General features: G+C 35.0%; 1 protein-coding gene across 3 annotated transcripts in view; it reads right to left on the bottom strand.

Moving 5' to 3' along the window:
- LOC105193712 (phosphoinositide 3-kinase adapter protein 1) overlaps positions 1-14,287 on the bottom strand; it is a 28,307-nt gene extending 14,020 nt beyond the window's left edge. The window contains exons 1-5 of one of the 3 annotated variants that reach the window (XM_039452624.1): positions 13,402-14,287; positions 9,899-9,952; positions 7,626-8,076; positions 7,297-7,494; positions 6,494-6,747 (exon numbers count right to left, since the gene is read on the bottom strand). In XM_039452624.1, the coding sequence (XP_039308558.1) occupies positions 6,494-6,747; positions 7,297-7,494; positions 7,626-8,076; positions 9,899-9,908 (913 nt within the window). In that variant the 5' untranslated portion in view covers positions 9,909-9,952; positions 13,402-14,287. Of the gene's footprint in view, positions 1-6,493; positions 6,748-7,296; positions 7,495-7,625; positions 8,077-9,898; positions 9,953-13,401 lie in introns of those variants that run through there. The other 2 variants (XM_011158266.3, XM_039452626.1) reach the window with 2 other exon arrangements.
- Between the last annotated feature and the right edge of the window lie 2,247 nt (positions 14,288-16,534).

Here is a 16,534-nt window from a genome sequence, read left to right as displayed (position 1 = left end):
TTTCGTTCGAGTACAATTTGCGACTTATACAGGGTGTTTCAAACCCGTCGAGTCATCTTTTATATTATATTTACGATTTTCTTTTTATTGATTCGAAGTAAATTTTTCTTAAAAGTCAAGAAACAGATGATTTTTAAATTAGAAGTAATGAAAATTGAAAACTTGGATTTCACAAAAAAAATCACTAATGAACACGTACACTATACATGTACACGTACGAGCACCAAGGTGATAAAGACATTGATAGAAGTCGAAGGGAGAAGAGTAAAGTTTGTATAGTCAGGAACAATAAGCTTCTTCTCGGATTTTGCTGCATCATTGTTTTGGACTATGGCCCACTCTATTGAAAGATTAAATCTCTGTAAGCTTATTATAACTTCTAACTAGATATCCTCTCTCAAAAATCCTATAAGCTAGTACATCTGGCGCCAGAATGATTCAGACGTATCTTGTTTGTATAGATAATCTCTTTAGATTTATCTCTATAAAGGAAAAAAAATTATATAATTCTATAATCGTAAAAGTATAAATAATGCACACTTGAAGGATTTAAGAAATATTATTTTTGTCATTGAAGAAATCTTTTAGTTTCTTCTAATTTAAAAATTATACATCTCTTTCGATATTTTTATTGAAAACGTGTTGGCGTTAAATTAGTTAAAGTATCTATGCGCGCTCGGATACAGAGTATCTTTAAAGAAAAAATCTGTGAAAAAATCTTGGAAATAATTATAAAGTCTTGTTTTCTCTTACTTTTTGGCTTGGAACATAAGAAACTTCTGATAAGAGTTTGGTTAGTATAAATTATAAATGTCATGCCACAAGATATGCTATGATATATTTTTTAAGCAAATAGTGTCTTTCTCTCCAGCGAAACGCGAATTTTATTTCAAGTTACAAAGACTAAATATTATCTTTTAATCTCTGCCATACTGTCGACGGCGAAAAATTAACGCATATGATTAATCTTGAACATTCGAGATAAAGCATTTCTAATTTGCTCGAGTCTATTTAAATGTTATGTCTTTATCAAGATATAAAAGTACAGAAAAAATTTTAAATAAAATTTTATTTTAATTATTGTTGAATGCAGAGAAAATTAATTAAAAAAGAAAGGAACGTGATATTTTATCGTCGAATTCTGTGAAAACCAAAGAACAAAGAGAAGTAAGAATATTTTAAATTTTGCGATGAAATGTAACGACAATATATCTTCTTTAATCTTTTATATATTTAATGTTTAATGAGACGAAGAGACATTTCTTTTCGATTTTTTTCAGTTTAACCTAATATATTTTTGTGTATTTCGAACGGATTACAAATCTGTGAGAAATATCGCTAACTATTTACTATTATTGGATTATCATCAAGCACTCGCACACAAGTATGTGTTACTTATCGATACATCTTGTAAACAACTTTATTTACGAAGCAGTAGCTGAGATTTATAGATCTTGTTACATGGGAGATACGGTACGCAGAAATGTTCCGTAAATTTTTACCTCACAACGTTTTAAAATAAAAAATTTTTTTATAAAACTGAAGTTAATTAGATTATAAAACTGAAATTGGTTTTTAAATTAGAAATAATTAAGAAATTATATTTTTTTAAATTATAAACTGGATTATCTTTTTATTTTACAAACATATAAAATTATAATACGTCTCATGCAAGATATCACTAATAAACCTATAATAATAATAATGATAATAATAATAATAATAATAATTGTAGCCCATAATTCTTGCTTGAATTAATAAGAATTAAAAATTTATAAAATATGCACAATAAATCTGAGAGAAGACTTATTTTGCAAATACCAGTATGTGTCTAGTTCGACGACAAATACAGTTCAGTCGATTCGCGGACGATTCGCGGGATCGATAAGCGGGTGGGAATTATCGAAGAGAAACGGACGCGACTTTTGGTTCGCTGGATAAATCGTAGTTATACCGGACATCGCGTATTGACCAATCAAAGCTCGTTTATGTACTTGATGGTCGTTCCAACTCCGATCGCGCCTCTCGAATCCCTTTTCGAGCACGAATCTAAATTGACATTTCGAATCAAGCAAACCGATGTGTATTTTCGTGAGAAAAATTTTCATTGTTTTTCCGCACTAAGCACGTTACACTGATCGGTCTCGAACCCTTTCAATCTCCGTAGGTATTATCGTGATAGTCCTATTTCTGAAAGTTATAAAAATATTTTTATATTGATTAAATGAAATTTATAACGTGTTATTTTTTTTGCGTTTTAATTGAATGCTGATGCAATTAAAATATTTACATTAAATGTTATTTTTTGTCGATGATAAAAATATACGTAATAACTTTTTGGTTGATATCACATAAAGAAAATTTAGTGGTCTAACTCACATGAATACTAATTTTTCATTAAAACAATTCTTCATTAATACAAGAATTTTGGTGATTTCTTTTGTCATAATATTTAAAAAGTCTTAAAATATTCCATATCATCATACATCAGAACTGAAAGATATAAATAATTAATAGTCGCAAGCTTTCTCGCAGTTTACAGAAGCTTCGTTTTACTCTGGTTTCTGGACAAAATCTCAAAGCCTAAACATTTATAGTACGGGTAAATATCGAAGCAGAAGGATATATCCCCCTTCCTTTCTTCCGGATGTTTTTGTCGTTACTCGAACGGCGACGTATGTTACATACATATATGATCGTCTCTATGGTAATCTGTAGTAAATTCCAACAAAGCAGAAGCACGCGTGGATGCAAGTGGAACCTGACTTAAATATGTATAGGCTTGGATATTAATTGCACTAATTACGTTATTGCGATTCGTAACGCCACTTAATCAACATAATTTGCAGCTGGAGAAGAGAATAATTGGTGATAATTAATTCTACAAAGTATTCGCGAATTTTATTATTTATTACGCGTGAATATTAAAAATCGAAACAAAAGATATGGAAAATTTTCGAGATATTGTCCTTTAAAATGTGCATTATGTACCTTTAATATTTTATATTGTGAAAAAGAACGAAGGATTTGGTTTAATTATTATATATATTATAATTTTTTGATCGATTAATTAAGCTTAACTGTATTTGAATTAATTTCTTCTGACGCTTTTCGATTTATTATTGCGTCGACGAGATCGACGCAGGACGCCTCACGGAAACTAACTGTCAGCGCCGGAAGCATTAGATCTGTGCTGGGGTAGCACCAGGAAGTACGACCGGTAAATAATATGAGGATAGAATCGAATATGCAGACAGAATGCTTAATCCCGCGGTTAGTGACCTGTGTCTTTCAGTAGATTTGTGTGAGCTTGGTTTATCGCTCGGCGCACCAGTTTGTTGATATCGCCCTGCAAGTTGATCTTTTTAACGCATTTCCGTAGATCCATGCAAATCGATGTCAAATATATTGCGTAACTGATTCTCGTTTTTTTTTTTTATACGACGGTTTGCGTTACTATAATAATTACAAAAATAAAAAAAATATTTAAAATTTGCGTGAAGCTTTGTATAAAAAAAAAACATTGATTTGGACGATTAAATAATTGATGGAATATTTTTGCAATGATATTGAATAACGTTTCCAATGTCCATTTAAAAGTGGCTGCGAAGCAAGATGAGATTTTCCTTTTGGAACGGTCTTTCTTCTCCAAACGGGAGGGAACAATTTATGGCATAGGGGAGCGTATTCTTTCGATGAGGCCGTAGGATGTGCGCCAATACAACCGTCTGCAACCTCGTGTCAACATATGGACGGATATTTCCGTTTCGTGTTGGCAGCGACACGCTGCGCGACGCTTGCAACGGAAGACACGTGAAAATACATTCCAGAAACGCATCTAAGCTTCACAAACACATTCCGTTATCTAGCCTCTGCACCTTCGGCGACACATCGTAAACGACAGATTTATTGAAAGAGCAAATTAACGCTTCGTCGTTTATAGACGCGTTGCTCCTCTAAAATGGACATTCAACTGCATGCAATATGCTGTTTCTCGAAATTGCACAATATAACTTTGAAAGTAATCGTAAAAAGCAATTTTACGAGAGTGGATTTTTTAAATTATTTCCCTTGCGATGAAAAAGTTCCTTTATATTAAATCAGAATTTTTTTCATATTATCTTTATCTCGTTTCACAATAGTTTGAAAATTCTATTTGATTTGCAGAACGTAAATGGACACATAAAAATATTCTCGAGCGGATGTATGAAATGTCAATATGGTCTAGTTATGAAGTCAATTAGCGAAGATAACAAAAATTATTTACTGATGTACAGCTTTTTGTTTTTTATTTTTATTCTCGGTATCGCAGATGGAATTGTTAATTTTTTGACTGTTGCGTGAATATCTACGATTCATTTCCGGTTGTAATTAAGCACCGGATGCTGTCTGAGTTCATATTTTCGCTGTTAAATGCACATGTGCTACAATCTTGTGCGTTTGACTTTCTTAATTAAGAGACTACTCAGTATAGCTTATGCTTTTATTTATAGATATTCTGTTATACAATGCTAATCAAAATATTATTTTTTAATAATCATAAATTTAAGCTTTTCGTATTGTATAATACGATTTGTTAATAAATTATTAATAACATTACTAATAGTAAATAAATAAATAATAATAAACTATTAAAAAATTTATGATGAAGTAATATGGATTGTATTGTTTTACTTAAAATTTGTTTAATACATTAATGATTAATACATTTAGATTTCTCATTTAATCATATTTTACCATTTTAAACTAAATGAGTCAAGTTTAATAAATTTTAAATGAACAATGAGATTTGTTATTTAATTGCCGTCTAGAAACTTAATTTGTAAATTTATTCGTGTTTATAATGGTTTATTTATTATGAATTTACATATATTATTTTTTATTATATATATTAGCTAAGATCAGATTTTTATTAAGAAAAAAATGAGTCTTACGTATATCAGAAAATTCTTCACTATAATTACTTAGATGTATCATAAATTTTGGAGTCTCATGATCGCGTGTATAGCACCCTCGACTATTGGAAAACGACGAAATCGTTCGCCGAATACTAAAGGCTGTGAACTTCCGGGGCGGACTTCATTCGACTAATAACGTGTACGTTCATCCACGGATGAAGCGGTCTCGGATTTTATCCGTTACGTGATCGTGAGATTGCCGGATATCCTTTATAGGCTATTTAATGTTAACTTCAATTTAAATTTTAGAGGCAAGCTGAGTTAACTAATAAAGTAATTTGAAGTAACGTCGCGTGTACGCAATAATTGCTTTTAGATCAAGTATATATGATTATTAATAACATTCTCGTCAATAATACATACTTCTTTAGACTCTCCGAACATAATAATTTGAGAGTTTCATATAAAAATGTAAATAGATTTATAGTTCTTTAAATTGCAAATTATTTTTATGACAGGGACTGTCTCTTTTTTTATAAAGATAATTTTTCATGAGTTAATTTCATAGAGAACATACAGAGTTTTTCTTTAAATTTCTTAATATCATAAATTAATTTTATTAATTACTTTTATTTAACATTACGCGTATTATTGATTCTTGACTAAAATAATATTTTTTTGTAATATTAATTGTTTCGTCAACATAGAAGATTCGATGTGTTTAATCTTAATTTAAAGTTAAAATTAAGTTAAATCAATTTAAAAGCAATAAAGATGATTTTACGCTTTTCGTATAAAAGAAATTGTCCGTTAAAAGTACAGTACTGTCTTTAATTGCCACTTTGTGTTGCCGTAATTAAAATCGGAGCAATTTGAAAGTGTCATATGAATAGAAATTGCAGAACAATCGATGCAATGGAGCGATCGAAATTGTGTCGCAGTGCTCCGACTTTTACAACACAGCAGGCGTGATTCGCGCTTCATGCGGGCGTGCGACAAACGGGACGTGGGAATGCGAGAACTCTTCAATCGAGTGCGCTATCCTCACAGAAATGTCAATCAATGTTCATAGATAGAGAAAGAATTCGTGCGTAACTCGGTAACTCTCTCAACGATTCTATGCCAGTTCAAGATTTAAATAGGGCGGGTCTTCAATCGGAGCAAAACGCTAAAAGGAGAAAACCTAATTGCGGGATGGAAGATTGCTAATCAAAAAATTAGAATTGCGACACAGTATTATTAGAATCAAAGATAGAATCGAATATCTCACAAGTAGATTGAAGTTAACGTTCATTCATCATAAATGCAATACTGTCATTGGACTATTTTGGAAAGCGGAAACATTTCTATGATTCAAACTTTTACGAAAACTGTCTGCAAACTTTTTTTATGAGCTTTTGTGAAAACAAAAGCAGTATTTCCAAGTCAAATCTGGATTAGAATTAAAATTAATTCGCATCCGTATTAAATTTGATAACATTTCTAATTATGATCCTGACATTAAATAAACAATTATTAACACGTATCCCGTTAACGGTGAGATTTAACGATAGCTCGATAGGCACTTGAAGAAGAGTCGAGATCTCTGTACTCACCCTTATGAGACGAGCTCTTGTGTCTTCTTCGCTTCGTTCTGCTGCAAGACGATCGTTTGGTACAATGCACGCCGTCGATATCGTCGAGCGGTACTGGAGCTGTATCTGCTTCCAACAGATTTCTGGCTCCTCCCGTTTGACGGCCAGGGGCCACGATATTACCGGACGCGCCTGTTTCTTTGCCGAGAAAAGTGCCGATCGAGTGCCTCCTTCGGCTGGCGGTTGTGGGAAGAGTGGAGGAAACGTTGTAGTATCTGGAAAGGATTATCCATTATGTCATAGCTTTCTTCCTTTAAACATTTTTTCCTCGCTATTAAAGAATTGAATTTAAATCAAATAAGATTGTTATTTTTTTTTAAGTTTTATACGTGTTGAAAGTTATTTTAAAACAAAACATGTAGTTAAAACGACAATTTCATCTTAATCAATTTAGTTTTGTGATTGAACTGCTTAGCAGTAAGCAATGTTATTAACGAATGCATCTAGCAAATAATAAGCTAGAGAGTCTTTAACATTTCTTGATTTAAATTGTTTAACTCCATTGTTTTAGTTAAATTACGATGATATATTGCATGAGAGAAATAGTGACGTAGGAATAATTAAGAATAATTTAAATTGCATATAATTTGACACTAGGAATTTAACAGCGTGTGTTTAGAATGCAAGATGTTGAAATTGAAGATGCAAACAGAATTTGGAGCTCAATTACAGGAATATGCAGCTTAAAATGATATAAATGACAACTTTTTTCAAGAAGATGAAAGATTAAAGATTAAAAAGAAAACGATAATTTTCTTATTAACCTGGCATCGTTTACACCGAAGAAGACCTCTGTGTCATCATCGTTGTTGTTGTCATCATCGCCGTTATGCGTGTGATCCTTGGAATTACCCGCTACACCGCAAAAGATCATATCATTGGACAGAAGTTCGCTGGCAGATTTCAGGCCTCTTCTGGTCTGACCAGGATGACGATGATCCTTCTCGGAGTGCGAATGCGACCTGTGTTGACAAGACAATCCTTAATTTTTCTAATAACGAGTAACTGAATTAAAACGCAAGGAGCTGAATGAATTAAGTTCGTTCCGATTGTGCGTTTCGATATTCCTGGAAAAAGGAAGGATTTTTTTTACCTTTTGGATTTGAATAACGGCGACGGTGGCGCAATGTCGCACGGCCTCGGGTTGCCTTTGAAGAACATCTTTTCCTGTTCCGAATTCGCGCTCATGGACCGGAAGAGATTGCCGAAGTTTCTTCTTCTGCTGCATCCGTGATGGGTCGCGTTGTTCCGCGATAGCATCGGGAAGCGCTCCTCCGTCGGCGTCGACGCGCCTGACGCGTTATCGCGACCCTTGTGATGCACGTTGAATGTGGAACCCGAAACGCCACCCTGGGACGAAGCTGCCGTTCCCATTTTGCAGGCCTTCCGACGAAATAGGGCGGAGAAGCCCCTGGGTGACGTCGGGGATGCCGACGTCGTCGTCGTCGTCGTTTTCGACAACTCTGTCTCGTTGGATAACGAGAAGTACGACGGATTATCTGTAAACATATGTATCGAACGGGTCCGGATCACGAGCGGATTATCTGTAAACATATGTATCGAACGGACGAGCTTAATTCACTCTCTTCGACAAGTTATTGGATTGTCGTCGTGATGCGATCTTCATACGTGTCATCGCTGTGCGAAGCGGCGTTGTAAAAGACGCGTTATTGCGCGAATTTCCACGGCACGTTCATCGTTAACTCGTACAATTAACAGGATGTACGTACGTCCTGATGTGTACGTCGCGTTACGTTGCTGTTGTATTATATTAATCGGGGAGCATCCTTGTGATCACTTTTACCGCGTTCAGAACACCAATAGGAAGGGATAACTAATCAGTCAAAATAATTATTTAGTCTAACGTAGCACTCTAAAGTCTCATCGAACTGTCGAGTTTAATGTTCGATCCACTCGCACCGCGAATCAGGATGTAGACGTTAAATGTCGTTCGCGTATTTTTTTTTTTTTTTTCAGTACGATCTGTGCATCTCCTATTATAATCAGCATCGCGCATGTAAATGCGGAAGAGGCGCTCGTCTTCCTCTATTTGAGATTAAAACGTCATTCGTAGTGACATTTGCTTTTATCACGGTTCGAGTTGGTGTTGTAGCCGCGACTGGGCTAATAGCGAGTCCACCTGTGACTGCGAGAGCCGTGTTATGTTCATAGGACACCATGGACGAGCCTTCGGCTACGACCATTGCGTCCGACCACAGTGGGGGGATACATCGGACCGGACGTAGCATTGTTCCCCCACTCGGTGAACCGGCAGGAATACGCGGTAGCTGCGCCGGAAATGCACCACCTCGATTCGTGAGCCGTTTCACCGAGCTCCGAGCCCGACAAGAATGGGCATTACCCGGTTGAATTTTTATCTAGTTTGCTATTCGGATAAAATTTTTTTATTCACATTAGCTTTTTGCTTGAAAAGTATCCGGAATTGTTAAATAAAACACAAATTGATGTTTAATTGGATAAATTTATTTTATTCTCTTCGAAATAGTTTCCATTCTTTGCAATGCACATGTGCCAGCGTTTTACCCTTTATTCTTCAAACTTCTTCACTATTTATAAACCGATAAGAATGAGTCTTTCATTCCGTCAGTAAATTTTCTTTTATAGCCTCTGTCGACTTAAAACGCTTTTCACACAGTGGTAATTTAAATTTTAGGAACAGGAAAAGTCACAGGAGAGTCTGACGAATACGATGAATGATTTGTTGAGTTTTTGGTCAAAAAGTTGCGCACTTGCATCAATGTGTGACACGGTGTAAAATCCATGAATTGTTTTCACAAATCCGACCGTTGCGGATTATCTCGCATAAACGCTTCATAAAGCTAATATTTTTTATTGGTTGTTTGATCGAGCGGAAAAATTTCGATTTTGGTTTATCCGCTTTATTTAAATATCTAGACAATTGCAAGTGCTTTTTGAGCAGAAAGTATTAATTACTCGCGCCATTCATTACCTAAGGGTCATTCAAAAATTTGCTAAGCTAACAAATTTTTTTTGTGCATGTGAGCGAAGTTTCAAGCTTTAGGAGTAAAACTTTAAGAAAAAATATGCCTGCAGATATATATTGTTATAGAACTTTTCTTATATTGGACAAATATTCGAGTTATGTTTCGCAAATTTAAATTCGGTAAAGGATGACACAAATTGCATTGCGGATTACAATTTCGATTTCGATAAATGTCGGCGAGCGGGCTACTGCTTGCCTGTGAATGAAAATAAGATATGTGATTGGATGCGCGATTATGCGTCTCGTGAACGACGTGTATCGCATGCCGAACGCGTCTTTGAAATCTGTATGCGATCTCTGTGATCTCCGCTGCGATTGCATTGGGAAAGAATAAAACTTACCGACTGCCATGATGACTTTCTCCGTAAAAGGGCTCAGTCGAATGCCAAGGATACCTGTAATATAAAATGTACAGCATGGTTTGTGTCGTATTATTATTACATAAATATTTCTGTACTTGATAAGCAGAAAAATTGAAAATTTTTTACATTGAGAATTTATATATTAGATTTATAAAATTATTTGACAAATAATTATAAAACTAGTCCGCAAAGATGTTCACTCTTCATTGCTTTAGTTAAAAATGTAATTACTGTTTCATTTAAGGTACAAAGATTTGAAAGGGAAAGATTTGGAAAACTCGGTAAAACCTTGAAAAAAAAGAACTGATAAAGTGTTTCAATAAACTGATTACTATATCAATAACTGATAATATTTCACCAGTTAACTGAATAGTAATCGACAGTTACTGATAGATATAGTAATCAGTATATTGAAACATTTATTAGTTTTTTAAAAGAAAATTTTGATTTATCAACACAGGAATAAATTGAATATGAAATTTTCTTGTGCTCTCTAAATCTGAATCAATGAAACCTTACCGATTTACACTTGTATCTGTGATCATCGGTGGCTGTTCAGTAATTTTGATTAAGAAAGGATAGTCTCACTGTACAATTTCTTTCTTTAACTTTCTAAAAATAGCAAATTTTTGGATTCTGTTCTTAGCGGTACAGAGTTTACTCGTATATTTTTCGTGCGTCTGATTCTGCATGCTACCAAAAACTCCGTGCTAAAATTTTGATCGAAGAACTCGTTATCGCGGTCGCAAACGCACTTTCTCCCGATTCAGAAAATCGCACGCGGGAAAGTGCAAATGTCCGTCGGACACTTTCATTCATCGCTGAAAATACTCGCGAATATTATATTTAGCACGGTGAGAGGCGCGCATTGTGCGTGCACACGGGGGGGCATGACCCGTTTACATTTGCGCGCAGAAGGGGTGGAGAACGAAGAAATGGGGGTCGAGTGCAAATACTATTCATTCACGTGTTATAGGCACCGCTACATTATCACGTTGTTCATCCGCGTATCTCGCATCCGCCGCTATTATCCGTACAAAAGTTATTATCCGTACAAAAGTACCTATCAAGTTGCTTTAAGTTATTCGTAATTCTCTCAGAATTTTATATCCGTCTGATTATAGATATCGAAGACGGCGAATACAAAAAAAATAGTCGCTATGGTTACAGTATTTTCATTTGTATGTGCGTGCGTGCGTGCGCGTGTGTGTGTGTGTGAGCACATATTATAATTTAAATTCTATTCAATATAAGATCTGAGACTCACGAAAATGTTAATAAAAGCAAAAAGTAAAGCGGTGCGCAATAAAATAACGCAAGACAAAGTTGGATAATTATAAAGTTGGATAACATCCTATTATTTATCAAATCATTATGTATCTTTTTTATCCAACATAATTATTTTATCCAGATTTTGCGAAATTCGCGACATAATTTCGATTTAGGATATGTCTAACGCGCGTGTCTACGGAACTTACTTTTATGCAAAATTATAGTTTATTTTTCTCTGCGTTGTGTTAGAGATTTACGTAACAATTATTTTTGTCAATCCACGTGACCAGTTAGTTGACAGTACTAGCCGGGAATCTCTGTAGTTCCTCGAATTTAGTTCAGCAAATACAGCAATGTAGCGACAATTTTCTGCCCTCATAGTTGCCGTAGCGGTTACTATTTTCGTACTACCAAGAGAGGCAGAACATGTGCCTGAGGTAGAGATAAATAGAAAGGGAGAAGAGAAAGAGAGCGAGAAAGGGAGAAAGAAGGTAATGTGAGATTGAAAGAGAAGGAAATAAGGTGATTGTACTCATGAAAAGGCGAAGAGTTTCAATGTATTTTTTTTTTGCCTAAAGAAACATAATATGCAATATTTTTTAGTATATATACACGATCCTGGACTATGTATTTTTTTAAGTTAAAAACAATTTTTTTACCTATACAATTAAAAAAACATTTGTTCTCGAAATATTTGTTCTCAATAGTATCAAGTATTAATTTGTAATGTAGTGAAATGATATCAAGAATAACTTATTAATTACTCTCAAAAATACACCCTTTTAAATTTAATATTGGGATAAAAGTAATACGAAAATTGTTTGTTAACCTGTTAAAAATTTGTTTATTTAATTTCGGGAAGGCAATCGTAAAATAGTTTATAAAAATTATAATCTGAATGCCATTAGAAAATTAAATTGCATCTTACGGCTTATTTATTTTGAAAGAGATAATTGAAATGGAAGTAACGTATTGCATTTTAATGACTGCTACGTGTGTGGGTGATGACACATGTTACAAATAAGTAATCTATTACGCACAACAATGAGTCTTATTTCGAGTGTTCTTTATCGATCATCTGGCATAGATACCACGGATGATTTCGCATCTTCGAAACTACGTGTTTACACCGCGTTCGCTTTACCCGCAAAGTTCTTGAAAATGTTGAAAATTCATCATAATTTGTAGTAGTTTAAGCACCGCTTTCAAAGTTAAACGCGGTTTCCCTGAACAAATCACGCACATTCGTTGCTATTAATAGAGGACTGTTCCTGCGACCGTCGCGGAGCACACCGCGCTGCATCGCGCCCTGCATCTGCACCTGCAGCGACGCACGATAAAAAGAAGCCTGTATCCTGCGTTGTACGTACACGTGCCCCTGTAAACGCGCACATGTGTGGCACACGCTATATCCAGAATGTAGCGCGTTGTTCGAGACCATAAAGACGTAGCTTAGCGCGAGCACAGTCTCGCTTGGAAAAACGGCTCGGCTCGTCCGATTATTTTTTTTTTTTTTACACTTCTGATTCATCCCGTTTTTGCCGGTATTTTTTTTTGAATTTGTACTTTTAGAAAAAGAAAAACAACCTAACTATCGCAAGATTATTTCTAATCGTTGTATCTATAAGATAGAAAAGAAGACGAGATAAAGGAAGGAATTAGAGATAAATCAGAGATTTTTTTATAAATTTAAAAAGAAAATTTACTTTTAGATTATAAATTTTAGAAGAGAATTTTAATTTTTAAAGTAATTTAAAATGCATGTGTTTTTAATTTTAATTCACGTTATTTATCGTTCATTAATATTTTTAATTTTATGAAACTACATTGATACATCAAACAAATTGATCTAAAATATCTTGTTAATTAAAATACAGCGTTAAATTAATGTTAAATGAGAGATTAGAAAAAGATGGAAGATGGGCATATTTTAATATACGCTATATCTATCGCTATATCTACGCGTATCGATTTATCAAATATGCTATATGCAGATTGCTTTATATATCGCTAATGGAATATCCGTTTATATATAAGTTCGGTACGAGTGTCCTAAAAATATTCATTGCAGAAACGTAAAGTGGAAGTGGTCGGTACAAAAGTGAAACGGATTTACTCCTCCGACGTAAGTTAATTTTGCATAGTAAGCCAGAGAGTACGAATATACAAATATAAGTCTAATCGATTTATCACGCGGCCTGCGAACTCACCTTCAATGTTTCACCGTTAGCACAGCCTTTCATTATTCAATTTCTGTTCGTTCTATAATTCGCTTGGTATGATCCTTGAGAGACGATATTTGAGAGAGAAAATATTTGCATTGAACTGCAAGCCACGTCATTTTGACACTACCGAACAAACGATGTAAACGTATGTTTCGTGAAAGATTGCTAATTCCCATTTGCTTCTTGGTTTTCTTCTTCTTCTCCCGAATTGCACGTAACCCATATCTTCTTCGCGCAGCTCATTTGCATTTTATAATCCATAATTCCTTCATGCATCTTTGTACTTATTCAGGATTTTGATTATCATATATTTGAAAAAAACATTTCTCTGCCAAGACTACAGATTCAAGCTATTGAATCTTGTTTATTCAGCGAGCTATGACAGCCCAATTACAAATTAAATCCAAATCATTTCATGCGCCGAGTTAATCGGTGATTGCCTCCGGATAGTTTCAATTGTCTTTTATCGCATAAAAACGCACGATCTCGATTCCATTCGATCGCGCAACAATTAAGATAAAAAAAACCATTAAGATAACAGCTCTTTTTTTTCCTTCACGCCTCGGGCACCGTTATCACCTTTGCCGTATCCATGTTGCAAAGAGGAGTACCCTGGAAAGAGATCGCGCGGTCTTTTCCGGGACTTCTCAGTTATCACTTAGGGATCCGAAGGTTTCGACTCCGTCAGGGTCGTGCTCGGTCAGGGATCGTGCACGAGTACGGCGCAACACTTCATGAAGCACTGACAAGTCAGACCAGGAGGGAGCCCCGTCGTCGGTGCTACCATATGATTGCTCGCTCGCTCGTTCGTTCGCTCGCTCGCCTCACGTTCTCCTTCTCTTCAGTTCACTACCACCACCCACGCATCTGGCAGTGGAGCGAAGGAACGCCTATGCTCCGTACGAAATGTTATTTCGGGATGAACAAGGACGGAGAAGCTCCGAGACGTTGAAGGACGGCTCATCGACGATAAAGAAAAACTGGCTCACGTGCGTTTTTCTTCATCTTCGCGGGATTCTAGAGGATTCTTTTTCCTTTGTATTTTAAATGAAAATCTACACACATTTGTACAGTCCGTGCACAGACTGTTTATGCGAGATGTAGATCTGTTTTTATTATATAAATTTATCAATTGGACTTGCAGAAAGTGAAACTTAGAGCGCTCTCTTACTGACGCGTATAGAAAATTAATGAAACTTGTAAAAATTAATCATTTATTCTATTAAAAATATTAAAACAAATTAAGGTGAGATTCAGAGCAAAGGAAGATCGATCCACGTGCGTTTTTCTTAAAACTCGTACATAAGATTTCGTTTTTTCCTTCCGATAAGAATTTTGTAACGTTTCTTCTAAAATATACCATCGCTCAACAATCAAGTTGCAAGGGAACATGAATATCTCCGTGATAACTAAAATGCATGTACACCGAGTGTATCTCGGTGCTCACCTCAATTTCTGTTGTGGTAAGAATAGCGCCACGCGCGCACGCTTGCGTGTCTGTCACGCATATGCGTGCGGAAGCCGAGCGGAGCATGTATTTCCTGCCCTCGGAAAGCGTATACGCATCTCCTTGAGCGGCGAAAGGGTTCGACCCTTTTGACACGTTTCTCCCAGCCGTGTCTCGTAAAACCCTTTGAGTGATTACCGTACACCGTAATTCACCGACGGTCAGTGATTGCTCGATTTAACCGCGACGGAGGAAACACATGCTGCAACACATTCTGATTGGATCTGATCAAATTAACGATATTCATAAGGCCGGAAATTAATTCCGCAATTACCGCGACCGTCTGCTAGCAAGAATCAAACATACCATCGATCTGTAGATTTAATAGATGCTCGTCGAAAAAAATCTTAAACGCTTGAGAAAAAGTTACATTTTTTTTTTTTTAATTAACGTGCAATTCTTTATTAGCGATATTATGCTAGATTGTTGGGAAATATTTTCATTCCGTCACGGAGACATTGAAAGTTGAGAGAACGTTAGGTTGACAAAAAAGAAAAACATTTTCCCCAAATTTGACCGTTTTACTTGAGAGAAACTTTAGGTGTGTAACGGACTTCATAATAAATGTAAGCGCCTGACACGTGTCGACCAAATGGTCATATGTTTCTTCATGATAAACCACATTGAATACTGCTGTTACACCGGTACCCATATATTTCTTTTTCGCCTGTTCACGGCGCAGTGAATTTTCAGGGCATGACTTATTTCTACTCGCAATAGAATTCAGAATAAATTATAAAAATATATGTGCCTTTTCAACGATTGAACTATTGATTATTTTAGAAATTTATTTGTTGTTCTTAGATTAAATAATAATTTAATACATATTATTTTACAAATTTTACTACTAATTAAGTATAAAAAAATATTTTTTAGTATAAACACACATACATGTCTGCACCTTAATTTACATGCAAATAAATATTTACTTGATGCAAGGAAGTACAGTCTTGACTAAAATTATTAGGCATATATTTTTTCGTTTATTTGGAATTCTTTTATTTGTATTATTTTATACTGATTATTGGCATTATGCATAAGTTTAAAAGCTTTCTCGAAACAAAGGGTAATTTCATACTTTAACTTTTTTAAAAATCCTTACAGTTAAAAATATTTAAAAATATATAAAGTACTAATATTTTTGACCATGACCGTATATAATCGTAAATAAAATCGAAATAAAATTATATATAGAATTACGTTTTATTCGTGCGTGTGTAAAATTGTTCAACTTTATTTATATCGTTGACTGTAGAGAATTGTGCGCGAGAGAGTTAAAACAGTGGCACCAGCGGTTGCAAACAAAAGTGTCGATGATCACTGTCGTCTCCACGCAGAAGCAAGAGGAATACATAATTGATCCGTACATTCATTCACGTTTCGACGTGTCTCTCTCCCGTTCATCTCTTCTCGCGATTCTTCAGTGAATTTGAATTTCCAATTAAGATTCCGCGTCCCTCCGGGCACGGCAAACATTCGTGTTTTAGCCTCGTCTTGCAAATCGAATCTCTTTGGATGAAAAATCTATCGAACAGTAGAAATACATCGTGCTCTATCGAACACAGCAGCGTTTAACATTTTTATTTTTTTTTTCTGAAAAACTGAAATCAG

The sequence above is a fragment of the Solenopsis invicta genome, chromosome 8, assembly GCF_016802725.1.
Source record: "Solenopsis invicta isolate M01_SB chromosome 8, UNIL_Sinv_3.0, whole genome shotgun sequence".
Classification (NCBI taxonomy): Eukaryota; Metazoa; Arthropoda; class Insecta; order Hymenoptera; family Formicidae; genus Solenopsis; species Solenopsis invicta.
This window is presented reverse-complemented; position numbering and strand designations above follow the sequence as displayed.